Genomic DNA, 22,548 nt, shown 5'->3' with positions numbered 1-22,548 from the left:
TTAGGAGTGGTCAAATTCTGGAACCTGCTGCTGACTGAGCTAGTCCAAGCGAATTCCTATGAGTTCTTCAAGAGGAAACTTGACTTATTCTTAAGGACTAATGATAACATCTTATTATGACTTACCAAGTTCTTTTTTTCCTCTATTATCGTTAATATAACCAGGTTTCTGCCTAGAAGTATTGGTGACCCACTGCTACTAGACACGGAATCCCGTTAAGCGAAAGTTTCTTTTATTTCATCTACAACCATTTAAATCCATTTATGAACTAAACAAGCTCACGATAATCAAGCGCTTTTTTAAATGTGTTCAAGGTCGGACAAATCGTTGGTGTTTTGAAATGTCGGTTCGAAGGTGTAAGGCTGTAAAAGCAGCTGGATACAGCTTAGCACAGCCGATAAATCCTGGAACGCTAATACAGGACTCATTAAAAAGAAGATGGATTACAGGTTCTGCAATCGGTCAGGGTGGATTCGGACGTATATACTCAGGTAAAGTTGGTTTTTAGCTTCTTAATAACTGACGCAGCCAAACTTGAAGGCGAGAAACTTTTCCGTTATGTCATTAAAATAGTAAGAATTTTAGCTTTTACAAAATTATTTTCAGGAACCACAAGAAAATGGACCACTTTTTACGGAAATGCATTTTTACATGAGGGCATGTTCAGAAGACTCAAGTATGTTTTCGAAGTGTATTTTAATCATGAGTATAAAAGCATTGTTACCTTGCTTTGTACTTGGGTTGCGGCTATTGTTTTAAAGGGTAATCTTCTGCTCTTATAACTGTACCTGGAAAATAATACTCTGTTTTAGACACACAATCAACATAACTATTACTTGGCATATCATCATCTAAAATAACTTGTTCAAATATAGGCATGCTTTTCTGGGAGGTAGTTGTCAATCGCACAGACAAATCAGTCATAATAGAGAGTGACACTTAGGTGTTTCATCTGGTGTTCTGTTTCATGCATCCCACCTTGGTACTAACTGTCTTTTTGCTACAAACAGCTGTGTATCACTGTTGCGCACATAATTCATTTTATATTTGTTAGTATGGTAAACTGGGTATTTCAAGAATGATTCTCCACACGATTCGTACTCAGGTTATCTTTTATTGTATTACTAACACCACATTTCCACTACAGCCGGGTTTGGATAAACTGAAAAGTCTTTTAGAATAATGTTCCAGTTTTTTCCTCTTTATTGGACTCGAAATCTAGTTTTTCTGCGACTTGAGTTTTTATCTAGCCATATCTCCGGATAAAGCGGTAGTTAAGGATGTTCAGACAATAGATTTCTGGAATACTGTATTGTAATTAATTGAGTTGCGACCGTTTAAGCAGTAACCACTGGTATACAGTCTGCTTGTGTTTGAGAAGTTGGAATACCAGGGTGATGCACCAACATTGCCTAGTGTTGCGTATGAGAAATAGGTTTTTACTTTCGTAAGATTAGTAAGAACACTTAGTCTTGAAACAGGTTGTTTCTACCTACTGGCTCTCCTGAATATGTGCATTCAGATTACCAACGAGCGGCGAAACTTTCTTACTACATTTTATAGAGTATAAAATATCCTCAACACTTGTAAAGTTTACAAGAATCGCTGAGGACTTAGTTAAGCTTATGTACTATATGTAATGTCCATTTTTTTGAGCATTTAGTAAGTGACTGGTAAAAGTATCCGCGCTTCGATTGATTATAAGCATGTGCTTCTGTCATTGTTGTAAACCAGTAGTATGTATGTATCGAAATTGACTTTTTACCCTGGATTCTTCGCCCGTGAACTGGGTCACTAATTTAAACAGCTCGATTGCAGCCGGAAATCTACAAATTTGGATCGTTGTATATTTTTTTAGTCATATAGTTTCTTTCATCATCACAAGTATTTAAAACCTAGCAAATATGTTTACCTGACTGTTAAGTTGCTCCCTTTGTACGGTTAGAAAAGTTAAGTGTTCTTTCAGTTAAGTGGCGAGAATATTATTCACTACTCGTATTTTGTCATTCCCGATTGGTAACCAAATATAAGTTCTTATACTAGGATGTGGGTCATATTTGTTGCTCAAGTTAGTAATATTGCCAAACTGTTTGATTCGAAGTAAACTGTTTTTGTATCCGTAACCCAGCGGTCAAAAGTAATGTACGTGTCACCAAGTCCAGGTTTCACTTTCAATCATTATCCTGTTATCATATTATCTAATGTATAGCAATAGTTTTGTCTTTGTAAACGTGAACCGTTTCAGTGAATCTGAGACCCAAATAACATTATGCGTTTACAGTTGATAAGATCCGTAAAATATGTATATCACTGTTCAGGCGTTTTGTTTCGTAAACTCATCAATCAATCTGGTTGGTTTCGAATATATTTCTTTATTTTAAAACGTTCTCCCCTACTTAAGATTTAATAAGGCTCATATTTAGTTATATTTACCTGTTGTTTTTGTCACCCAACTAATATACAAGTCAATTCATGGAAAGTAAAACATGCCCTCAAATACCTTGGTATTCCGAGGTATATAAGCAGTGGATCAATCAATTTAAACAAAGCAGCTCTCCGATTTCTCGTAATGGACCGGTTTTCTGGAGATCTGGAAACTACACTAAAAAATCACGAAATATCCACATCTGGTATTCTTGAAGCCTGTGCAAATGTGGTGGGTATTTTGACCATAAAGCTATGTGTAATTTATCTCTTCAAAGATTTTATTGTGTACCGCGTATACTACAAACCTTTACTAGTATGTTTTCTGACTGGATAAAATGGCGTAGAGCTTGGGAGTCTATTATTTCTATTCAGAGCGCCTCACTTTAAAACAGTAGACTGAGGAAGTCAACGTGGTAGAGGAATAGCATTTTGATATGGTGCTGACTACTGAATTTTTCATCAATAACCAGTATTTTCAATGTTTCGTAATAATTGCGTCATATTGCACTGGGCGGAAAATGAATAAAATCTGCTGTTCATACAAACACGAGCTGCAGAGTAAAATATATACTTGAAGTGAGAAGAAATAAACTACGCGGAGTTGGGAACGCGCCGAGATATAAGATTATATAAATTTCAGACTGGTCAAAATAATGTAGTCACTGACATTGAAACGGATGATTGTTTGAGAAAAAGCACTCTCTAGGTCTTACGAAAATATTAAGGGCTGGATTTCCTGAGTGGCTGTTGACTGTAGTAAGTGTATCCGAAACTCGTTCCTGTGAGGTTATAGAGCCAACGTGAACTAGTGGTTTGGATCCGGAGTTATCTAATTCCCCTAGGTAGATTATCCTCTTATCCGCTTTAGGCGTTGAGCGTTTGATTTCACTCTCACTTCTTATAGAAGCGCTACGTGAAGGTATTGAGTAAGATTTACCCGGAAGAGAGCATATATTTGAAATTGCATTGGTGTCAGCCTTCCACCTGGTTTAGGGTACTAATTATCTCTGAATTTATATATACAATCCACGTAGTGGGCTGAAATTATTTGCATAATTCATTACTTTAACCTTCGTTTTTCCTAACAGCGTTTCTGTATTGCTAGTTTATCTAGTTCATAATCTTTCAAACGTTTTAGTTAAATGCGTTAGAATATATGCATTCAAGGGATTATGCGCATGCAGATATCAAAGCATCAAATCTTCTTCATCGAACGTCCCAAGAGGAGGTTAGTTTTGGATAGTTAATTAATTATGTAGACAGTTAATTTTGAAATTTCTTTGTATAACTGCTTGTATGACCTCCTCACGTTTGCAACTGTAAACGTCTTTTTTAAATTCATGTGAAACATGTATTCGCTTACATCATGTATTTTCCCCGCAAATTGTTTTGACCTACTCTATGTTACGCGATTAGAAATTGTTAATACCAAGACCTAATAGACTCACTGCAATTACCTTGTAACACTATATTCTCAAAATTCTTGACTCTAGCCACTTGGTTATTGAAAAGACAAACCTTTCCTGAGGCTGAAGAATATATTTTATAGAAAGATATCATTTTCTACATAATTTCTTTTTTCGGTAATTGTTCATTATATTCAACTAATTACTGGCTTAAAAACGAAGTTCTCGCTGAACAGATGTCAAAACTGAGTAGACATATAACACAAATCACGGTACAATACATACTGAAGTAACTTATAACTGAGTTTATCGAAAATTAATTGAATGTTAAACCGAACTATTATCATATTGAACTAACCAAGCAATCATACTTTCGGACACTTCTTATCAGTTGCCTTGGAGAAATCCCACATCGTTTCGCGGAGGACTTAATATGGCTAATCAGAATCAGCTCTCAAGTCTAGTCCTTATTCCACTAGCTAATGAGTAACTTACGAATTTCATATTCTCCGAACATTTTACATTTAATCATGTACATTTTCGTAACTAATATTTTGAATATGAACATGTTATTTTGCGGGTGAAAGTCTATTCTTTTGAACAGAATGACAATGTCTTTCATTCACGTACATCCTGGGGTTTGAGTCGATGATCTGGTTTCATTAGGAGTTATCATTTGGTCACCTAGTGGCATTGAACATTATGTACTGATTAGTATCCTGTTTATTCTTTTTAGCGACCTTGTAAAGGTGAATCATCACAATTCACTAAAAACTGTTTTTTTCATAACCGTTGTCTAAAGTGTTTCAGAATAGAAGTGAATGGGGATCCTATTACAGTGTTCTTAACTGGGATCGGCGGTCGGAGATGTTAGGTGACATGACTAAGCATTGGTTACAGTGGTGCAAATACATTTATTATCTATCTTAAGCTTCAGTATTTCATAGATAAATTTGCATTCTATCTTTCCATTTGGTCTTTCTCATTATTATTTCTAACATCACTTTGCTATTCATTTTATTAATTTCACCTCTTCGTGTTATTTTAGCATTGGGTAGTGGACATTTGCATCAGGCTCCACGTTTATGACTGACAATTTACGTTTTCCCACTATGTTGTCAACAGTAAAATATATGTCTTCAAAATGAATAAAATCTTTCCCGGTTGTGGCGAGACCATAATTTTTTACAATCTCACTGAAGACTACAGTTTATAGATGAGCCAATCAGGCTTAAGATGGTGATATTTTTTGGAATTTTGTGCAAAGTTCGTTCATTCATATGGCTACAAAGCATAATTGTATTATAAGTAGCGTCAGTTATTGATGGAAACCCTAACCTTGGTTCCTAGCCCTAACTCCTAGTCCTCAGCACTAATTCTTAGCCCTATTTCGAGCCTAGTAAGTTGCTGAAAATTTTCAAGACCATCTTAAAATGTGTCAAAGGTCCCCCATAAATTATAGTTTCACCGAAGTTTTGTTTTCCGTGAATAAAATTAAAATAGCTTACCTACTTGATAACTCCAAACTCGTTTTTAAAAAAATTAATTTCAGGTTTATTTAGCTGACTTTGGTCTAGTTCATTTATTTCGTTCAAAAGGTGTACATACCGCTGAAAAGGCAGATCCGAAATTTCGTCACAATGGAACAATAGAATTTTGTTCAAGAGATGCACATAATGGTTGGTATATTCGGAGGAATATAATGTTTTTGTATTTATCTGTTATTTTGAATAATTTTTTTACTTGCATATTGTGTCGATGTGTTGTTTTAGAATGTTAGTTTCAATACGTTTTTCAGTTTTAAAATGTAGACACAACTTGAAATGTAATATATGTTTGTATTAAGTCTTTAAATAGACTAACAAAATTACCCAACTCGTTATATTTGCTGAATTAGTTGAAAGTCGCAGCATTGAGTAGTAGTAATAATTGTTGTTGTCTTCTTGTATGGTTGTTTTTAGCTGCTCCTCCTCACTCTTTTGAATTCTAGTTGGAGATTATTTTATGTATGGGTTATTAAGTGATGAAGTAGAACTTAACGGTAATTGGATGTTCTATGAGTATTATCATGACGTTGACTTCTGAATGTATAGTATCTATTTTATACTTCTGATAGATCGTTTGATCTTATTATTGGTTGTTCAATTATAAAACACTGAACAATGAGTCCTTAATCAACTTTAACTTTGTGGAGCCGTTCTCCTTCTGTAGAATTCATCTTTTATATCGTCTGAGCTGCAGTCAGTGGGAGAGTAGGCAGAGACGACGAAGAGGCAACGACGAGTTTCCCTATCTTTCCGAGTCCTTACTAATCCGTTTAGTCGGACAGCGCATAGACGACTGTCTACTGGGATCCAGTCTAAAAGAGCTAATTCTGCCCTAGGACTTAATGCTATACCTACTCCAGCGAGACCACGGGAAGCAGCATCAGGGCTTCCAGATACACGAAGCGTGTATCGAGATGGTTCTTTATTTTGATTAGATGAGGTTAGATGAATGATACTACTCGGATCTTGTATGCGTGTTTCGGAGACGCAACACACATCAATGGTGTAAGATTCTAAAGTCCTAGCTAAGGAAGCCTGTTGTCCTATTCGGCACAATGTTCGGACATTATAAGTTCCTACATGTAGTTTAGAGCGTGGTTTCAGGAGACCAGGAATAACGTTCCGTGTACTAGAATCGTTTGCCCTAGCGGTGCGAGGTGATAAAAGGACGTGGGAAGGGTTAGTCGTGGAGATAAGAGAGTTATTAGGTGTAGGAAGGATTTGAAAGTGACCAACTCGGTCTCGTGCGCTGTTACGGGTATGAGGGCTAATATCACTTCCCGGCTGCCAACACCGTGGAAGGGTATTTCTTGTGGGACCTGAAAAAGAAGTTGGATTAGTGTTGGTCTTAATGACCTGGGAGCGTGACCGCAGTGCCCGAGCGACAACTGCTTGAGGTCGGTTACACACGACCTTTTTGTGGGGGATTTTTGACGTGTTAGCTCCGTTCTTCAAAGGACCTTACCGCCGGAGACGGATATCCGTGGGATAAGGCGAGGTGTGCATTTTTAGGGTCGACCTTTTCTAACCCCACCCCTCCTTGTGGGAAGGCAGCATCGCTGTCATGCTGGTTGTCTGAAGGAAACACCTTACTGCTGTCACACCTCTATACAGTCGTCAGTACGACTTCGCCTTCGGACCTTGGGATTGCTGCTTTTAGTCTTACCGCTCTTCAACCGACCTCTCTGGCATGGTAGGACCTTGAGGAACGATTGTTCCAGCCAGCATAGCTCGGTTGGTTCATCACGATAGGCAAGCCCGACCACCACGTCAAGGTAGCAGCAACGGTCGGGAGCCGTTCCCCTTACACTTAGTCAATTCAATTTATTTGGATCAGCATAAATAATCAGTTAAACCCATCTTATATTCAAGTTCATGTCATCTTGACTTAGTTTTTACACACTAATATGAAATAAACTGATTGTGTTTGTTTGAGGAGAGTTTTGTAACATCTTTTATGTTCTAGATCTCATATTCTGTTGTGCTTTGAGTAGTTTTGTCTTCCAAAGTGAATTGGATGCTTCAAAGCCTTGATTCTTGCCGTCCATTATGATATCAGTTGTTCTCTTAGCAGTTTTACATATATCTATCAGCATATTTTCACCATGTATGTTTCTCTTAGTCTTATAATTTGTTTAACATCTTAAGCAACAGTTGAAAAGTAGGTATATATTTAGGTTACATCCAGTTTATTTCACGCTTAATTAATATGCATGTGTGATGTTAAATACATTTTTTGGATAAACTTTTATTTTCTTACTGTAAAGTGCCACATGTCTTTTCTTTATAGGACTTCCACCATCTCGTAGAGGGGATTTGGAAATTTTAGTTTACAATCTTATTCATTGGTTAGCTAGATCTCATCCAAATGCGCCTCAATTACATTCCACGGGTCTTCCTTGGGGACATCTTATATCAGGTATTTTATCTATAGTAAAGTAGTAATTTAGTGTGAATTGCTATATTCACTCGCCAAATACAGGTTTATATTTATAGTCTTTCAAAAACGTCTTTGATCGAATATTAATAATGTACACATCTAACTTCAGGGAACAAGATTTTACAGTTTTAAATCTGAAATACAATGATCTTGATTTTCGACAGGTTATCAAACAGATTTAGTGACATTGACGAAACCATTGCGTAGAGAAGAAGACAGTTAAGAATTCATGCTCGTTCTGATATCAAACACTATTAATTTTTGATCTATTATTGTCAAGGTTGACACTTATTTAAGGGAACTACTGGAAACAAATAACACATTAAAGTTTTGTTTTGTTCTAGCCCATGATTTGTAAGAAAAATATGTGTCTGGTGTTTCTGTGTGTCATAAATTGATTAGGTTTTAAATATATACTGACCATTAATCTCAGAGCTAGAATATCTAGTCATAACTTGATTTCCGTAAGACTTTGAACGATATAATAAAGCAGTCGTTAGTATCTCATTCAGTCAGTCACAGTGTAAAACCCGGTACATATGTACGTCGGTTCAAGTTGCCATACACCAATGGCACGGAGAGATGAAATTGTCAGGTCATATTTCAGAGTAGTATAGGTACTAACAGTATTAGTAGTGATAAAAAAGATTAGGCTTCGAAGATATGACTCCAAAAATATAAATTAGTGAAATGATGACACAAGAAAATTTATGGGGAATTCAGAAGCTCATAATTTGGGTGAAGACAAAGAACAGATACACCTGCGCCATACCGAACGATTTTGAACCATGTCATTTAAAGTCTCTAACCGTTGATTACGAAAACCATGTGGACTCCAATCACGTAGTCTACACCTGTTAACATGGCTCAGTCCATTTGTCAATGACTTCATGGACTGGTGCCATGTTTCGGTTTGGCCGCCCCTAACTTCCTTCCAACATACTCCTACACCAGACAGCGTCGCCCGTCGAGGTAGATGGTGGTTGGGCATATATAATACGTGTCCCAACCACCTCATTTGATGAATATTTGACACCTCACAATTGATTTGTCATCTTTACCTAGTATCTTATTCTTAATTCAGGGACTGCTTACTCAGTGGTCCCAAGACACACGAGCAGTTGTGTGAAGATATTTATAATCGAATACCAGTATTTATATTTTTAGTGGTCATTTTTCACACCTATAAAGTAGAACGAAGCGGACCGTTGCTTGGTAAACTACTAGTTGATACCTGATTTCTAACCAGTTATTCAACTGATATTTATTCATTCCTAAAATGTTTGCCATAAATGATGAAGTCACGGAAACTACTAATGTAATATTTATAAAAAATATTTAGAGTGGTTCATCTTTTATGGTATTATCCAATCTTTAATATGTTAAATAATTGGACAGTATGCAGTATTTTTATTCTACCCTCTCACCCACCTGTTTATGTAGATCCAAAACTGCGTGCAAATGTTCCTGATAGTGTTAAAGTGGCTGTAGCTGCTTTAAAAGAGAAAACAATGAAAAACCCTGCTGAATTTGTATCACAAGCTGGTTACGGATCTAATCCTGGTTGGTTTTAACATTATTTGTGGGTTTCTTTTATTCACTTACTACATTTGGTAACATTTCCCCAGAAGGTTAATCAGTCAGTCGTGATCAAAAATGATTTAAAACTTGCTGCTTACATATGTCTTCTACTTCTGTAGACTGTTTCATAGCCGTAGAGTAGTGCAACACGGACTCTTGTTGACTATACTCGCTCTTTAGTTGGCAAATGGATGTCTCACCTATGCTATAAGTGGCGTAAGTTGGCGAAGCCAAGGGAGCTTTGAGAATCCGTGTCGATATTTCATCAGCTACCGCTCCAGAAAGGCTGATTAGACTTTCAAGATGAGTGGAGTAGTTAATACACTTAATATAGAGGATAATGCAGACCATTCCTGAACCCATTTAGACGGAGTGAAACGTACCTCAAACGTGCTTGTATTGTTGTTCAAGGAGATCAAAAGATTACATTACATCATCGTCACCAAATAGGACTATTTCACCTGTCTATTCACGGTCGATAAGTAATATTTCCTGTGGATCAATTCTCGAAATTATCTTATAAGAAACTATCTGATATGGACAACTTTTTGTATTTTGTTACTGTACAACAATTTCTGTATATTCTTAAACACCATGAATTGTTGTGAATTAGCCTAAGTGGTTTAAGACATATGATTATAACTGGAACGGTGTGAAACGCTGGCTTACGAGATATGTATTATTCCAAGTTATTACACTTGAAAATAGTGTATGGGCAGTCAAAACTAACAACTCAGATCATTAAGTAGTAAGAAAGATATAAGAAAGAGCAAAATAAATAAGTTTTCACTGTATCCAACGATAGTCGCTTTGTCAATTGTTTATTCAACTTGTAGCTAAAGATACTATTAGTGTCTGCTTCAGTAGTTCGTACTCAGAGACTGGTTGAAAATCAGTCTTGTATATGGATAACGAGTATATATACAAACCCTTACACAAATGATAATACTAATAATATCAACAATAATGTTTGTTTATTTTTCTGTTGTTATTGTGACCTGATCGTAACTGATGCAATCGAGCTATATTGAGTGGAACATTCATTCCTTCAAGCCCTACTATACCAAGTAGGTTGGTTAGACAGCTGTAAGACTAAAAGCAACAAACTTATAGTCTGAGGGAGAAGTTGTACTGCTGACTGTACTGGATTGTGGTAGCATTAAGATGTTTCCCTCAGACATCCAGCATCTACAACGATATTGCTTTCTCGAAATTGAAGGTAAGGTTAGAAAATGCCAGCCCCTAGAAATAGCGCACCTCACTTTGCCCCACGGATTTCCATTACTGACCGTAAGACTTCTAAATTCATAGGTAACACACTTTAAACTAAGGATACAAAAAGCCATATATGGCCGGGCTCAAACAGTTGTCATTTGAATTCCGCGGTCACGCCCTCAAGTCGTCAAGTCCGTTCTGGACCCGAATCCCCTTTCGGACTTCTCCTGATGAAATTTGCTTCTACAACGTGAGCGACTGAGAAGTGAAAATCACCCCGATACCTCTAACCTCATGATTGATTTCTATTGAGATAGATAAGTTTTGTATCCAATATGTTTCACATTTTTTCTTTGTTAAAAATATGTTATTTTGTTCTGTTGTTATAGATATACTTGCATTTATTCAATCTATCACAAAGCTGAATTATACAGATACACCAGATTATTCTCGTCTACGTCAATTATTGTACAATGCAAAATGTTCTCTCAGCAATAAACAATCTGCTGTTATACAAAGCTGTAAATTGACTATGGAGTCGGATGAAACAAGTATCAAAGCTTCACCTTCACGGCGTAAATATAATATAGATAATTCTTCAAAGGTAGGTAGATATATTTTTGAGTTTATTTTTCGAGAGAAGAAAGTATTTGAATAAACTGAAAGTTATTAAATCAATAATTTTTTCATTTTAATTCAATATAAGATATATTTAGTGTTGAGGCATCTAGAAGAAGTTTGATTGTCAGATCATGGTAGCGGTTGTGAAAGTAGCAATTGTGATCACTACAATCTTCCGTTCAAATTGGAATTCTGAAGTTATCATATTAAAGCCTTTGGGGCTACCTTACTTCTTACTGTGACATATTGGGTTTCTGAAAATCATCTTTTGCCGTTGTCTAAACTTATATATGTACTTCTGTCAGTGTTTTCCAGAGTTCTTTAAAGAAACTCATTCATTTAAATGATATATGGATACCTGTCAACTATAATTCAAAAAAAATTAGTTGTTCATTCACGATTAAGTTAAATTCTAACACAAATATTCGTTGATGTTACTACACCAAATCATCAACACAAAATGAATAGAAAAGGAGTTAGGATAATTACAGTATCAGTGATAATGAGGAAGAAAAAACTTGTGAATGTGGTTCGAAAAGAAGGATTAAAGTCGTATATTTGAAAAGATACTGGAACACCAAATCTAGATAAAAGTAAAAAATGGATGTATTGGAACACTATGAATGATTATAAACCATGTCATTTAACGTCTCCAACTACTATTCTCAGTTATTGTACAGATTCTGACTAGGTAATGCGCACTTACCAACACTGCTCATTCCATCAGTCAGTGACATATTAAACTGACGCAACATCTTGGTTTGAACTCTACTAGCTTTCTTCCAACTCATTCTTACTTCAGCCAACCGTACATGACGAGGTTGGCTGTGGTTAAGCATGCGTAATACAAGTACCAACCACACAATAATCAAGGAGAAAGAGAAGATAGGTCGTTAAAACAGTGGAGGAGCAGTGAGCATCAAGGGATACAGTTAGAGTTGGAACACAATTAAAGCGCTCCTCATTTAGCTTAAAGATACGTCTTACTAATTATGAAAAATCACAATAGAAACTGTGGTAAAGTCATCGCTAACTTGGAATTTGAATTATTTCTAACAATGTACCAAGCTATCGAATTTTTTTCCATGGATTTTCATCCAGGTACTCATGACGAACCAGCAGACACTAGCAAAGCAACTTACTTTCGTTCTATGATGATCTGTCTTAAACTGAGCACTTTGTCCCAACATCAGAAATAATCCTCAATTGGGGGACCACTGGAACAATATGCTTGAAATGTCTCCTAGTTACCGGATTTATTGTTCCAGTCTGGTAAGACTTATGAGATAACTGCTTCAACTATTCCCAAACACACAGTTGGAGAATTCCACATTCCTTGCACTATGTTACTGGTGAATGTAATGTGTTTTCCGGAAAAAAAAGGCTCAAAAGGATTTCGTAGGCTTTGACCTATTCTTATTTCATGCAAATATGTTTGTCACTTAAAAAATCAATTTCAGAGACCATCTTTTCTTCACATTATTCATTGGGAATATACTCATATTATTGCTTTATAAATAATGCAGTAGAAGCAAAAGATAGATTTTATTATTTATGATCATTGTGTATGAACACCTCTGTTATTCATTCTTCAAGTTTACTTATTTTATGGAGTCTTTCTGTTATCTTATACTTTTGTTTTTGCTATTATATTTTTCTATTGAACTGGTCATGATAGATATCCACTTTCTTTTTATATTTCACCACTACAGATCAATGATTCACGTGCTTTGAATTCAGTGGAGAATTTGGAAGTTATTCATACAATTCCAAAAACTCCAGGTAGTTTACCTAATAAACGACCTCGAGGTCGTCCACCTGGTCGTCTAAAACAATTAGAGAATATATCACCAGCTGTTACTTCTTCTTCATCCGAAGTAGTAGACTCTGTAAAACACTCTAAAATTTCTGAGAGTGGTGCAAAACCCAAGTAAGTGTAAAGATCAAACCTAAGTTATTGTCACTATTATTATTCACGCCAATCATCTATTTAGTAGCAACTAGTTTCGGAAGGTAATTCTCGAAGTGCAAATGAGAAGCTGTAACCAGTGGAGTTGTCAGCTGTGAGTCAGCCTCCCACTGATGGAATAGATTGATGGTTGCTCTAACTGGCGAATTAGTTGTATTTGGAATTGTTAATCATCAGATTTCGACTCAGTGGTTCAAATGTCTGACGTTTGGCATAAAACACGGAGGTCTTAGATTCGACCCTTAGTGGGTTCGTGGTTTCCCACTTCTGAGGAGTCTTATACTAGGACAAGACATTTGTTCAGCATCCCTTGGCTCTCAATGGTTGTGCCCAAACAATTTCTAGATTATTTAGTAGTTTTAAATTTTCTTTTTCATATAATCAGATTGGTACCTGTAAACCTCCTTGACTTTCATTTCAAAATTATAATAATGTATCTTGAATAGAATTTTTATATTAGACCAAAGTCAATTGGGTGAGTACTTTCACTTGAAGACTCAATTGTGGTGTTTGACTTCACAATTATTTTCACATTTGAACCACCAAACAGTCAAGTCCCAGCTCGCCCAATATTTTAGTTATATTTATAGGTTATAGGTTATTTGATAGTCAGCTTAATTGGTTCAGCAGCCTAACTTAAGTGTTTCCTATTATCACCAATGAATATCTCTTATCACTTCTACAAGTAAATCATCTTGGAGGTGTTTTGTTGTTTAATCTTAGAGGTGATATATACATCACCATGAAAAGTTATCAACTAGAAGTATTTTACAGTTTAGTATGTGGGATCTTTAACGGCATAAAATCCACATTAATGATAAAACCAAACAATAAACTACCATTCTCGAATGTGAATGATCACCAGAATGAATTCGCTAATGCCTGAGACTCACTTATATCGAAAATCAAAATGTATTAATGAAATCCTTTCTTACAACAACAAACTATTGACTCAAGAAGTTTCACGCCAGCAAAAAACATAATTAAACCAGATAGCTCGAAGAACATAAGATACCTTTATGATCCTCAACCTCTTGTACTACAGATAATCTAGATCATCATTAAGTTATAACTGCCACTTAAATGATTCTAAGAATTCCCTGTCTAATATATTCCTGAATTTCTGGTGATAAGTACTGAACGGTGAAATTTAACATACCGGTAGCGAAACACTTGTCATCAATGAGATTGGAGTAATCGTCGTGCTGTCCCATAAATACCTAACCGTTCGTATGGGTTTAATTACTGGTTGATTCGTGGGTGCATACTGCCAAGAAGCCTCATAATACAAAGAAACAGTTGTTCAGTGCTCCCAAGTTTTAAATAATACTTCAACTGAGATCAATCTATGACGAACATGACCTACAAATTCAATCAGTCTCCACAAGATTCCTTCAATTGAATCTCTTATGACCATTATGTTGATATTGATAGTGATAGTTGATGAAACCAATGAACGTATGAGCATTTTAAATCCCAATTAATATTGTTCAAGAGGTTTTTAAACTTATAAACCATTATAAAATAATTTAAGGGTGTTATATCTGAAGCGTTACGAATTCACTTGTAGCGAACGGAGCAAAGACTTTTGACCAGAGACCGATAAGCTAGCTATTCTGACGCGACCCAGACCCAGCTAACTAGAGTAAGAAGTCCAAGTTGGAAGCGGGGAAGTTATATTCCGTAGCAGCCAGAAGCACAGCAATCAAATAAGGGAAAAAGTCAAGCGTATATATACAGCAACAAATTGTCCTTGGGCATCATTAATAAATAGCACACACAAAGAAACAATGGACCAATAGCGTTTAAGATAGTTTACAAGTGGGAAATATGATGTGAAGGTAAAAAGAGCGCGTTTGGCGCGAAAACAGCTAAATTCAAATTTCCGAAATAAAATTACAAAATTAAGCCACTTATCAAGTAAGTTCTGGGGATTTGACATCCTCAACAAAGGGCATACACTATAAGGTCTGACTATTACTAACCTGAGGAATTTAAAGTTTCCTAACTATTGGGAGCCCTCAAGAATGTTCCAGAAAGGCCTGTAAAGGCTTAAACAATTCGTTCAATCAGCGTTCAATGAAAAGGGATAAGTTATGTGCTATATCCTGATTGAACAATTTCCTATTTTAGCGTAGTTCCAGAAGCTTCCGAAATGTCAAGACTACTCAAACTAGTAAATATCATTGTTTTCAGTACCTAAACTAACTTCAGAAGTAGTGTTTCTTTTTATGCGTTCTCTCTTATTTCTCGTTAGAGTTCCAAGTCTTAGAAGTTTCTATGGAACTAGGGTGTCGTTAGAAATCAGGTACCAGACCTATTGTTAACAAGCTCCATTAAGTGATCGTGATGACTATGTTGACAACTGATCTTCAAGTAAAGTTGATGATTATTTGAAATTAGTCGGTTGATGGTCACTTAACTTAACTTTCATCTCATTCGTTGCATGTTTGAGTCCCTTTCTATCTACTTCGGTTTGAGCATTTAGGTAGTATTGTTACCCTTTGCAATTGTAATGTATCTCAAGGCCAAGTTTATGGAGTAGTTGTTGGTAAATAAGTTATATTTTATTCTAACAATATTTTATTTCACCGTTCAACGATCCTTAGTTGTTTTTCATATCATTATCAGTCCATAAATAGATATATCTGTCTCTATTAGATGAATCTACAATTTAAAACTGCTTACCTAGATTTGTAAGAATATAAAATGAAATTTAAGTCATATAATTAAGCTAAAATAATTATGTTCTAAATGTTGTATTAATTATTGTTTGTTTGTTTTTTCGCCCAAATTTATCATGTTACAATTATTTAGCTCTAAAAGAACTAACATGAAAACGTTGAATTCTCAATCGATATGTTTAAATTCACCAACTGAAACATCTACTCCTGATGGTGGTGGACTTATGCCGATAGTATCCGGTACTAGATTTTTAAGTCCTAGTAGTACTAGTAATAAAGGTGGCAATTCTGTACCTCAACAACGTGTTCGAACTCGACTTATTGATTTGTTTTCAGACAGTGATAATGATGAATCTTTTGTTAGTCAACATAACTTGTCCAAATCTCGTAAAGATGCATTAAAATTAACGCCTAAACTTCAATCACCGAAGCAATCATCACCGTTTGCCAAACAATCACAACGACAGAAACGTCAACCAGTAACAAGTTCTACTTCAAAGCTTAAGTCCCCAGAGTTTACTTCTTTAACCGCTGATCGTAGACGTTCCGGTTGGTGTCAAACATCACCAGAACTGTTAGCTGTCGCTAAAGCTGAAGCATTAGGTCGTAAGGCTTTGAAACTTGCAGAAATGAATTTCAATTGAACCTGTCTCATATACATATATATGTGTTTGTGGATGTATATTTATATCTTTGGTGTATCAACACATTTCCTTTGATCAAAATGCTGTGGATATATATGTTTCTCTGGGAAGATATTTTTTGTTCGATGTATTATTTTATTCATATCACCATATCCTTTCAATTTGTTGAAAGAGGTTATAGTAGATCCTTATTTTTTTAAAGAAATATCTGAAAAAATTCTAGATATAATACTTCAGTTTTGTCATTTAATCATGAACAAAATACACCTTTCTCTGTTTTTTCCACCTTGACTTGTGGGATGTATGGTTATATGTGAGTTTTCATTTGTGTTGCAAATCGTGTCAACTGTCGACATACTTTGATATCATCAGTCGTCATATTAAATAAAGCGATAATTGTATGTTTTAGCTTAATGATCAACCTGTATTTTTCTATAGTTTTATTGCTGATGATGATGAAAGAATAAGTCCCATTTTAAGTTGGACACATTTATTCGTGTATAAAACAGTTGAAAGATTCTAAATGTATAGTAACTGAAAAAATTTATGCATCTACGTATTTTGTTGCTACGTTCTTTTCTACTCAAATACTTTTCTAGTAGTTTGAATATGTAAACGTAAAATTGTTGTCACGTTTGTTTAGAAAACCTAAATTTTTTCTGTAGTAAATGTCATCCATAAAGCAGTGTCTTCCATAGTAGTCGAGAATATGTACATGAATTTATTCATACCGTATAAATGACATGATGAGACGAATATTAAATGTTCTGTCAAACTATCTTGTAAAAGATATTTGATGTTTAATGTCATGGATCATTCTAATATGATGTTATCACTGAGAACCAGGATGGACTGGATAGCTGTTTCATCCCAATGTGGGGTTCTTCAGCAGCATACACCGAGAACTTAGCCAGGGATCAGACTCAGAAGCTTCAGGCTGCTGAGTTTTAATCCAGTTGTTTGTATTTCTAATGACACTGATAATGTTGATCTTAACACTAGTTGTTAGATGGAATTTTAATTGCTAAATTTAATTCAACATATATATATAAAAGAACATAAAATGTCTTACATACTAGATTGTTTGCATAATTGAGTGCTTTATGTGTCGTAACTGTCGTTGAACTGAAATGAATGACTACCTATATTTAGCGAATCTATGAAGCATCATCCAAAATACTTGATACATGAATCCTATGTTTATGCAATATAAAAAAAGTAGAGGAAGATGATTCATACTTAAGTCTCTGTAGAAATTCGAACATTCTAAATGATGTAAGCAAAAGTGAGACGGTGGAAGGTATGTAAATAACATGTCATTGCAAATGGAAAATTCAATTTATAGTTTGTCATCGAAAAAGATCAACATTGAACACAGTACAGTTGTAGTCCGTTAGATAAAGCGAAAGATAAGGTATCCGAATTCCTGTTTCATTAGTCAATGTTGAATCACTAAGGACTGATTCAAAATCGAGTGATTTAATTACTTGAACCCACGTGAAATGAGTAGGCAAACTTTCACTTAATGGTAGCTATAATTCTATTGGGTATTTCTGAAGTCTACAGTAATTCATAATTACAAATGATTGGGGTCATTTAGTAAGAAGCTGGACTTAGACGAAGTTAGTAGACCGGGCGAATGACACAATACTTCAACAATAATCCGCCAAATAGTGGAAGACGGAAGAAAGTCGGGGCAGGATTTCATATTCACGAAGTCAAAACTGAAACGAAACGGTTCTGTATGTATAGCGATAGTTTTAGCAAAGTGTGAACGAGTATTTGAAGTCTTTTTATAAAAGCGTTGGATGGAAGTTATACAAAATTGTCGAATTCAACCTTGCGACTTCTGATTGCTGGTCTTAAATAATGAAGATAAAAACAGTATATTGACGGGCCAATTAGAATCATGAAAATGACTGGGCGTTTTTAATGACATTGAGAAATGAATCGTATTTGTTGTAGGCGATGTAAGATGAGCACTAGAAATATGTTCGTATAGTTTTCAGAACGTTCCAATTAATAACGAATCATAGATTGAAAAAGTTAAACGTATCAAGTACTTAGTTGTTTTTATGTACAGTGTATATAACACGTAAATCAACCATATTCCTAACAAATCAATCTCGGGACCTCTACAATGCTTTTGTCCTTATAAGGGTTCAGAAAGATCCTTTGTTATATTTTTTTTGCCATAAACTGTTCATTTACAATATCTGTTTTCTGATTGACTAACAACAGTCAAGAACTCCTTGTAGTAATTCCAGCTCGTTCCTATACTATAATGAGCTCAGGATGAAAATCATTAAAGTTTTAAATCTAGATATATTAATCTACAAATTCCTTATGGTTGTTTTGAAATGACGTTTTTGCAATACACTCAATAAGGAAAAAATGATGTTAAAATATTATCTGAGAATTTCTAGTTATAAGCGAATCGTATCAGTTTCACATTATGTAACACTCAATAATTCCTTTCACTCTGTTAATCCCCGAAAATATCTACAACCTAATGAACCTGAACAAGTAAAATTCATTTCAATATATTACAACAATAAAGAAAATTAAATGTGGTAACCATATATTGACTACAAACAAGAATAATACAGAACAATAATTGTTTGTGAATGTTTAAGTCTCTCGTAAAGATACATTTATCTGTTGTAATCTTCTCTATGATCGTTTTATCGATTGATCTACTTTGTTTGGTGATGTTGATGATGCTTTCATTGCATTATTTAATAATGTCATGTAATCAGATGATCGTAAAAAACGTGCATATGAATCAGTCCTTACTAAATTGTAAATATGTTCTTGTGCCAAATCAAAACAAAATGGATTAGGATTCTGTAAAGTTTTCAAGAAAATAAAAAGAGTGGATGCTTTGACATAAGACAAAATGAATGGAATCATATAATGTAAAATCGTAAGAAATATTAAAAATGGATGTCATGTTAAAGTAATGACAAATAAATTTCTGATATGTATACATTAATGTATATGCACTGTGACTAACAGCGAAATCACAATGCACAGATACGTTTTGATAGTTCACTTGTTGTTTGTTATCTTGGAATGATAGCTTCATTTGATTGAATATGTTTTGTGATTATCTTTTGAGTGACTTACAAGTCATACGTTATTTTCCAATGATTAAAATAGGTAGAGAAGAAGTAGAGACTATCAGCTTATGACATGGCTTTATGGTACAAAATAAATCTGTATAGAACTAGTATTTTTCAATCCATTACAACTTCCTAGCTGAAGTCTTTGAATAAAGACAGAACAAATATTGATGCAGAATAGTATGAATTCATTATATTTCGTGGTTTCTCATGAAGTCTTTAGGTTGATTTAACTTGCTGGATTAAGACATCAGAAATGACTAAATATTGAAACAAGTGTTGATACTATTGTGGTTTTCTTTTACGTTCTTCATTAAGAGAAAGCGTTTTTTAATTGAAAAAGTTTCTTTATGATCGTATTTTTTCTGAACTGTATCTCCTACTACTTACCATTCTTATGCACCTTACTTACTTAAATGGTTTGAATAATTTTTTTCTGGTTAGCATTTTTTGGCGAGTTGGTTTTCTACGGGATGGAGTCGCTAACCTCATGCCCAACTCTCATCATTTATCCGGGCTTGGGACTGCCAGTAGCCCCCGGAGGAGCTACAGGCGGAGTTTTCTTATGCACCTATATAATAATGATTTTTTTTATTATACTTCTCACTCCCTTATTTTTTCATCATATATTACCTGTTTTGTATGAAGCATACTATTTTCACTGGTCAGTTGTATCAGAATGAATGTATATGAATTAATTACATGTGTTTCATTCAATTTCAGATTCATCAATTTCTATGAAATGTTTATTGTCATAGAATTGATCCAAACACGTTTCCTAATATATTAGTTTTGTTAATGGACATCTCAATAAGTTGTTTCTTATCGTCAATGATTTCATCTTGTTAGGAAGTTATAAATGAGATGAATATTTTAGCTAGATTTTATTATAGTCTGTTAATAAACATTAACAATATTATTATAACAAAGACGGTAGGTGTTTTCATAGGCTCTATGAATGACGTTCATAGATAATTATCTACAAGATTTGTATTAATTAGCGCATAGAGTTCGTAGATAAAAGACAGTTATTGAGTAGCTAGGTTTAATCTGATTTATTAATTTGAAATATCTAGATGTCTACCATGTTAAGAATGGCTGTGTTGGGTCACTGAAATTCTAAATGCTTATCAATTAAGTAGTGAGTATATATCTATTCACATTATATCACAATAGGGGCTAAGTTCCATTTAATTTCAAATTAAATCAGCCAGGATTTAAGCTAAAAGAATCAGTCGTCTAAGCAGAAAGGAGACTATATGAGATATAAATAATAAAATAGGGCGTGAAAACTGCAAATTAGGACAAAACAGTAGTCAGGTTCTCATTACAAGCTAACATCAGCTTCAATACAATACACAGACTCCACGAGAGAGTGAACCTATGGCTTTGAGATTTTTGAATAAGCACATGAATTGGAGTCTATTGAATCAGATAAAAATCATTAATTCATGATTTTAATTTAAATGAGTTTTTGGTTTGTGATAATAACTAACTAGTGTTATCGAAAATAATTGTCTTGGTCTCAATATCAATGAAATCTACCACAGTCGACTCTCGAGAATTCATCTCAGAATTATAGTTCACATCAAGAACTGACCGTAGAAAATCCTTAGAGATCAGAAAGAATTGGACAACTGTTTCGTCTTAATTTGCCACAATATATTGTGGTACACACTCATAGTTTTTAAAGTTTACATATATTGCAAACAATAGTAACATACCTTCAGTAGTTCTTCTATTACCGTCATAATATAATTATCTACATTGATTTCACTAGAGCCAGTCTTAGCTAAATATTCTGCATAGATTCTTTTAGATTCTTTTTCAATCATAGATAGTGGTCCAAATTTGTATTTTATAACTGCTTGTAAAAATCGAAAATTTTCACAACTATATTCTTTTTGCATAAAATGTTCTAACCATTTTTGTCCATTTTCATCACGAATTAAATGATTCATGCTTGTACCCCATAAACGCACCTTAGATTAAAAATATAAGAGAATCAATGGTTTATTAAATAAGGCAAGAATACAGTTCCATAAATTCACTTACTATTGTTTGTTTGAATCTTCCCATTGATGTTTAGGACTGCAACTGGTCAGTATGCACATATGTCAATAAGAGACTGATCAGTTGCAGTTCTATTATTACTGAGCAGTCCTTGCTTTCTTTAATTGATGTTAATAAAAATATTAAAACAGATCACATCATAATCTTGAATTGAATTTTGTAGTTTAACGTTATAGACCGATCTCAATGAGCCAATCAATAAAATCTAGAAATACTGAACAGTTGTTTCATTTCAGTTTAAAGATAAAGGGATCAATTTTAGACCTAAACATTCTGTGTTTGATCTCTGGACAGGTCATTAATGTTGATGTAGGTTTGTTCTCTGAGCTGGATGGTTTGATCGTGGCAAACCATCCAACTCAGAGAACAAACCTACATCAAAATCACCCACCTGAGCTACAGATCTTCTCCACCATCTCAAGGTCATTAATGTGCATTACTTAAGGGATTTTATACTAGAACGAATCAGCTATCCAGTGCTTAATTGTTGTATCCCCTGGCGAATTATGAATCACAAATCTGAGGTCCATTTATGGACAAATGTAATACGCCTATTCCTATTGGATAGTTGTTAAATGAGTAACCTAAATCTGATGTCTATTTATGGACAAATATAATATGCCTATTCCCTATTGGATAGTTGTTAAATAAGTGACCTAGTTGTTCCGTGTTCCTCGTATCATAACCTTTATTTTGACCTTGGAACTATTATTATTGATTACTTTCACCCTAGCTACAGCCACATTGGCCAATTACTGTACAAATGTTATTTTTCTATTTTTGGTATATTTTGGTCTGTTTGGTTAGTATATATAA

The 22,548-nt window shown here is 34.6% G+C and overlaps 2 protein-coding genes across 2 annotated transcripts in view; one reads left to right on the top strand and one right to left on the bottom strand.

Annotated features, from left to right (window-relative positions):
- Positions 1-340: 340 nt before the first annotated feature.
- On the top strand, positions 341-16,818 carry Smp_141380 (protein kinase; the record flags this gene model as incomplete). The annotated part of the gene is made up of 11 exons (XM_018793325.1): positions 341-491; positions 529-572; positions 607-676; positions 2,466-2,656; positions 3,566-3,655; positions 5,386-5,512; positions 7,671-7,799; positions 9,264-9,383; positions 11,006-11,220; positions 12,950-13,167; positions 16,024-16,818. 11 exons carry the CDS (start codon positions 341-343, stop codon positions 16,532-16,534), a joined length of 1,866 nt encoding a protein of 621 aa, XP_018647849.1. The 3' UTR covers positions 16,535-16,818.
- A 2,389-nt stretch (positions 16,819-19,207) lies between these two features.
- Smp_210800 (putative z-protein (S1r protein)) overlaps positions 19,208-22,548 on the bottom strand; it is a gene marked incomplete at both ends in the record, with an annotated part of 16,942 nt that continues 13,601 nt past the window's right edge. The window contains 2 exons of the mRNA XM_018793324.1: positions 19,208-19,381; positions 21,384-21,641. Of these exons, the coding sequence (XP_018647848.1) occupies positions 19,208-19,381; positions 21,384-21,641 (432 nt within the window). The remainder of the gene's footprint in view (positions 19,382-21,383; positions 21,642-22,548) is intronic.

The sequence above is a fragment of the Schistosoma mansoni genome, chromosome 1, assembly GCF_000237925.1.
Source record: "Schistosoma mansoni strain Puerto Rico chromosome 1, complete genome".
In the NCBI taxonomy this organism is placed as follows: domain Eukaryota; kingdom Metazoa; phylum Platyhelminthes; class Trematoda; order Strigeidida; family Schistosomatidae; genus Schistosoma; species Schistosoma mansoni.
The sequence above is the reverse complement of the archived record's forward strand: the minus strand, read 5'-3'. Positions and strand labels throughout refer to the sequence as shown.